General features: G+C 38.2%; 1 protein-coding gene across 4 annotated transcripts in view; it reads left to right on the top strand.

The window, feature by feature from the left end:
• The window catches only part of kiaa0825 (KIAA0825 ortholog), a 142995-nt gene that overhangs the window by 49933 nt on the left and 86768 nt on the right, over positions 1-6294 (top strand). For 3 of the 4 annotated variants that reach the window (XM_014012520.1, XM_014012522.1, XM_014012519.1), the window contains exons 20-22: positions 393-537; positions 1733-1888; positions 3927-4021. In XM_014012520.1, the coding sequence (XP_013867974.1) occupies positions 393-537; positions 1733-1888; positions 3927-4021 (396 nt within the window). Of the gene's footprint in view, positions 1-392; positions 538-1732; positions 1889-3926; positions 4022-4841; positions 5131-6294 lie in introns of those variants that run through there. The other variant, XM_014012523.1, reaches the window with a different exon arrangement.

Here is a 6294-nt window from a genome sequence, read left to right as displayed (position 1 = left end):
AAACAAAACAACACAAATTCAACATACAACAAAAAACAAATCAAATTAAATGAAAGGTAGCAGAAGAAGAAAAGAATCTTATGATTTCTGACCCTTTGTCGTAAATAAATTCCATCAAAAAAATCTTCAGTTTACAATGTACAAATACGTAAAAATCTAAAATGAGTTACATTAATTTAAAACTAATGTGTCCTCTAAAGTAAGTGGTTTGACGAAAAAGTAAACAACGTTGAAAATGTTATACTTAGAGCCACAATTAGCAATTTTCAACTCAAATTCCTTTTTTAAACACAAAGTAAATCTCCCCCTTCTCTTTCCCCACTCTGCATTTTGTTCTGATGTTCACTTTCACATTTTTCCCCCTCTTCTTCCCATCACTGTTCCTCTCTCAGCATATTTGAGCAAGGAGTGGAGAGAGAAGTTGCTGCAGCTGAACTGACTGAGCAGAAAATAGGCCTGATTCTGCTGGAGGTGTGCCACAAAGCAGGTGGCAGCCAGTACCTGAGGCAGATCTATCACATCATCCAAGGCAATGAGGTAGGGAAGCACTCGCTCTCCCCAGCAATTAGGTGGCTGCTGGCCTGAGGCCGCAGGCTGTTCATGAGGGGAAGACGGAGGGAAGAGGGCTACTGCTTGTGTGCAGTCAGCTGGCTTTGATCTTCTCATGTGCAGGTGACCTCAAGGGTGCAAACCTTTAGTGATTTCTCAGTGTAGAAGAGATTTAGTCACACAGGCTTGTATGATTTATTATAAACACAAAGGTTTTCGTTTTTAATTGTATATATTTCTTTCTTTTTGCATGTAACTATTGTACATAGTTAGGTTAAATTAGTTCAAATGTTTAATAAAAAATAGTTGATTTCAATTGGAGCTAATATGAATGGCATATACAAAAATAATATTTTGTCATAAGTATGTGGCAGGTGACACAACTGACATTGTAAAAAAAGACAATAATAAAAATACAATTTCTTAACATAGGATAGTGTAGATATAAAATACTTAGAATAATTTAGAAATATAGTACTTTCATTCAGTTTCAGTGTTATTTTATAGCCGATTAGAAAAAAAAACAAATGTTTATCCTTCTTTCTAAGCCAAACCTGCAGACTAAATAACAGCACTATACATAGTGTTTTGCTTTCTCACCCTCAGTCTGTCTAAGATGGCAAAAACATAAAACAGACACAACGTATGTTTTAATTTTAATTTAGAGCAATATGTGCAGTTGTGATTGTAACTCAGCATCTCTGCATAACTAAAGTCAGGGTAAAAAATATGCTGGTCAGGGACAGACAAGATGGTAAAAGTAGAGAGTGGCAGTTCATGTCAAGGTGACTGATGGAAATAGAGTGACTTTACAACAAGATACACATGTTCTCATAATAACACATGCAACACACTATGCTGTATCTTTTAACTGATATAAAAATCAAAACAGAAGGTTACAGAAAACAGAGCAGAACATAAAAAAGTTTTGTTTTTTGTTTACTGATTTTATTTTTACTTTGAGAAGGCTGTTTAATTGAAGAAAATGGGACTCGAGTCCTTCAAAGATTTTTGCAGATTCAATCAAACTTGATATCATTTAACCACAATTAATTATGATTATCTGCCTGTTATACTTAATTTCCTTTCTTATGCTTTTTTCAGACTGTTTCAGACTATTTACTGAAAGCTGTATCCTGTCAAGGCATGACATTTTTAATTTCCCATTATATTTTGGATTCAGGAACTCTTGATGTCTAAACTGAATGAACATACCGACCCTCTGAAGGAATCCAGTCTTTTGGTGAATTTTAATGTTGGTCCAGAGAATCCTGCTCACATTGTCCGTTTCAACCCACTTCTTCAATTTGACCATGTTGGCAAGAAGAAGCTGGATCAGGTTTGTTAAGTCTTAAGATTAACATTATAGTTTACTTTGGTAATAAAATATATTCTTTGGAATGAATTCTAATGCCAGTTGAATGAATTTTCATCTACAGTTAAATGAGTAGAAAAGTGAGCTTATAGTTTTCAGACTTTGCATAGTGTAGGTGAACTTTTCACATGCATTGCAGTGTCATTTTATCTTGAACCAAGGCCAGATGCTTAATGCTGAAGGTGAAAAGCTGTTTGAGTCCCTTGTGAACTGGATACTATAAAATTCTCTGAAGCTGTCAGGTCTTTCTGGGGCTTGGCTTTCGTGTTTCCCAAAGGTCGCTGCCTTTTCCAAGCATGGGGCTTGGATGGCAGGGAAGAAAAGAATGCAGGAAAAGTGAAAAGATGAGAGACATTTTCTTTTCATAAAGAAATGAGTAATGTTAAAGGGGAGTGCAGTCTAAAAGTGCACTTCTTTAGCGCTTTGAACCACATATTCTCTTATTGCAACCTATCCCCAGGAGTGTCACCATGATGTTCAGTTATTTTTTTCTCTCTGTCATGGAGGTATTAGGTCTAGTTACAAGTAGCTTAAGTTCACCTTCTCCTTTCTGTTTAGATATATTCTGGTGGTCTTACACAAAACAATTTTATATATATATATATATATATATATATATATATATATATATATATATATATATATATATATAACTGTAGTGCCCATTGGAGCACTTGGAGCAGTGATCCCCATGCTGGAGAAGTGGCCCTAACAGTAANATATTAATGTAGGCTTTATACTTTAAACAAACAAATTATATGTATGTTTACGTTAGCAGTCTATTGAGGACATGTTTGTTGCTATGGTTTTTAATGAACAGTCAGATCTTAAATCCAAGACTTGGCCCATTTTAAGCTTATCGATGGAGACTGCATAGCTTTGCATAGAAATACCCTATTAAGAGAATGATTAAAATGCCTTCTCTGTTTCAGGTGCCAGTGCTGTTTGTCAAATAAGACAGAAGGCGTTAAAAAAAGTTCGACTCATTAATCAAAACATGAAGAGAAAAATAACTGCATTATACGGATGGATGGATGGATGGATGGATGGATGGATGGATGGACAAATGGATGGATGGATGAACAGATCAATGGATGGATGGATGGATGGACGGATGGATGGATGAATGGATGAATGGATGGATGAACAGATAGATGGATGAATGGATGGATTGATGGATGAACGGATGAATGGATGGATGGATGATTGGTTGGATGGACGGGTGGATGGATGGATGGATGGACGGATGGATGGATGGACAATGGATGGATGGATGGATGGATGGACGGACAGACAGACAGACAGACAGACGGATGGATGGATGGATGGATGGATGGATGGATGGATGGATGGACGGATGGATGGACGGATGGATGGATGGATGGATGGATGGATGGATGGATGGACGGATGGATGATGGATGGATGGACGGACAGACGGATGGATGGATGGATGGATGGATGGATGGATGGACAATGGATGGATGGATGGATGGAGTGAAATGGAATCATCTTTTTTCATTACTCCACCTGGATTTAAATGTGACATTTTAGCAATCAAAGTAACAATTTTACTTGATTCCTCAATTTGGTAATGCTTTCTAGTGTGTTGGGTCATATGTATGTTTGTTTGTGTATCTAAGAAGGAGAGAGATCAAAAGAAATGGAGAGAAAAGGGGGTCGGGGGGTTTGGGGGGGTTGGCAGGTTGCCATTGAAGATGGAAAGAGAAAAATACATAGCAAGAAGAGTAACGACTCACTCCAAAAATTGATTTATCTTTCTATAAATGATGGCTACATCCCCCCAAATGGTTTTATAAATTAATTGCTGTCTTATTGGAATAAAAACCTTCTTGTGCGGACATGATTGATCGCCTGATGTCATGGCCTATGCTGGCGAACCCCCTCCTCCTTTGTTAGTGGGTCCCAGCTGGAGCGGTAATGCACTGATGGTATTAACCTTGATTAATAACTAACAATACGCTCTCCTCATGCATCAACAGAGTGCCGTGGTTGAGTGGACCTGGGACTGGCCGAGGCTGCTGCCAGCCTATGAGGGCGTGAGTCAGGTCACCTTCAGGAGTCTGATGGCCAACAGGTAAAACTTTTCATTTGCTACTGATACACAAATGTTCCTTTTGTTTTATAGCTGCTTTCATTTCTGGTGGAAAAAGCCACTAAACTCAAATGAATCAAAAAAATAAAATAAAATAAAATAAATTGTTTTCTGTTATTTTCCTCTAGATGTTAAATTTGTGTAAAAAGCTCATGACCAAGAATGTTTGGCTCAGATTAAACTTTGCACTTTGGATTTTTAAGGAAAACTAATGTGTTAAACGTGTAGAAATCAAAGCCTTTTCTTAAAGGTTGATTTAAACAGTTCTCTTATAAACAAACAACTGTTTTTGTGTTCGTTGATTAAACCAGAACATAAGTTAATCAAGCAAAGAAATGCAATCACTCTGACAGCTTGAACCTGATTTAAAGTAACACCTCCTCCTCCTCCACACAGCAAACTTTTTTTTTCTATGAAAGCGGTAAAACTCTTCCTTCTATGCTCATCATTACTTTCATCTGGCATATGTGCCAGCTGAACAATAATGAGGGAAATCGCTCTCAATGATTTTGAACTGGCATACATCTCAGCCACGTGATGTCAGCTATTACTTTTAATGGTATTTTTTGCTAGTAGTTTTGCTTTGGTCTTTGTTAAAAGTCAAAATTATAATCATGAATCACATTTAATAAATAGAACAGAAAACACATTTAATTGAGTATGTATTTAGTGCTCCTCTTATTCCAATCATGGGATATTTTAAAGCCTTGGGTCCAAATTGACAATTGTTAGATAAATAAAGACTGGACAGTTCAGATCTCATTGTCACCTGATAGAAGTTTTTTTTTTTTTTTTGTCTAAGACCTCCTCTTCCATCCCATCATCCCATTCCTCTCTTTCCCTCCTGCTCTACTCTGCAACAGGCATAAATATTTATGCAGGTATGTGACACATATTAGATTGCAGTACTTCAGGCTGTTCCCTGTTCTCCATTCACAGCTGTCACACTGCCAGCTATCAGGGAGCTATGGGGCTACTGCACCTTGTCTCCACGCCTACGCCCAATCCATTCTAAATCACTGCCATTGTAACACACACATCTTTCTAACAAAGGGCAAGCTCTGCATCTGCCAAGGACACAGGCCTAATAAGGGTGAAGTACGCAGCTCTGTGCTGTGCTATGACGAGCGTTGTTGCCTTCAAGCCTTTGCGCCATCTTCCCACATACACACACAGACCCCAGTCTTCCTTCCCTTTTTTGCTGTTTTGTTGCATGTTAAAACAGATACTGTCATTGCTCGACTGAGCCAAATTAGGCTTGGGGCATTTATGAATAGAAGCCGAATAAGGTGGATGTTCAGTCAGATAGGGGGAGGCTGAACATGCAGTTTGACATTATGAGTGACATGTTAAGGGATAGTAGTCAAATCTGACAAGAAACTCCTGCAAATATGAGAAGGATGGGGATGGGAGGGGTAAAAGTTATATAATTCACCCTAATCTCACAGTATCAAAGTGTCTTAGATTCTGTCATTTGCCTCATTAGCCTCTCTTTGTTAGGCCAGAAGAGCAGATTTCATGGAGGATTTGGAGAATGGCTTTGCTTCTGCCTGAGTCAGTCACGGAGAGCAGGAAGTTCTTTTCATGGCTGGCGACATGCAGGCTGCCAAAGTTTTCTCACATTCGTCACTGACTCAAAAGTATTTTTCAAGCTATTGGAAATTGTTTGCAGGATAAGGACCCTGATTTCTGATCCAATGATTTTTTTTTGTTCAAAGGAACAAAAATAAGACTTTTTACACAACTGCAAACTGAATTTCTTCCAGCCTTTTCACAGAGGCTCTACAACAGTTATTATACTACCTCTGTCATTCCCTGGAAAAATAGCAATACACAATATATTATATATGAATGAAAAACTTATAAAAGCATTGCCATTTCAAACAATAAAAACCACATTATATTCTACCAGCTTTTGTCCCTTGAATGACTTACCTGTGCTGTTTAAATATGCCTTGCATTTTTTTTCTCAGCAGACTTTGAGAGTTAGCAGAGTGTCCCATTGGCCTCCAATATATTGTAATAGTGGCAGGACAGTTATTGTGCCCAGGGTTTATGTCATGTTCTAATGGAGCAAGGCTATGAGTTAAGGGCAGCAGGCTTTTAAACCAGGGCTGTTAAATCACAGTTCAGATGACTTCATTAGAAGAACAGGACACACGCTGAGACACTTCTGCCTGCACACGCAACTATGCACACACCCACCTCATCTCATGTACACACACACACACACACACACACACACACACACACAC

Source organism: Austrofundulus limnaeus, unplaced genomic scaffold (genome assembly GCF_001266775.1).
Source record: "Austrofundulus limnaeus strain Quisiro unplaced genomic scaffold, Austrofundulus_limnaeus-1.0 Scaffold92, whole genome shotgun sequence".
NCBI classification, from domain to species: domain Eukaryota; kingdom Metazoa; phylum Chordata; class Actinopteri; order Cyprinodontiformes; family Rivulidae; genus Austrofundulus; species Austrofundulus limnaeus.
This window is presented reverse-complemented; position numbering and strand designations above follow the sequence as displayed.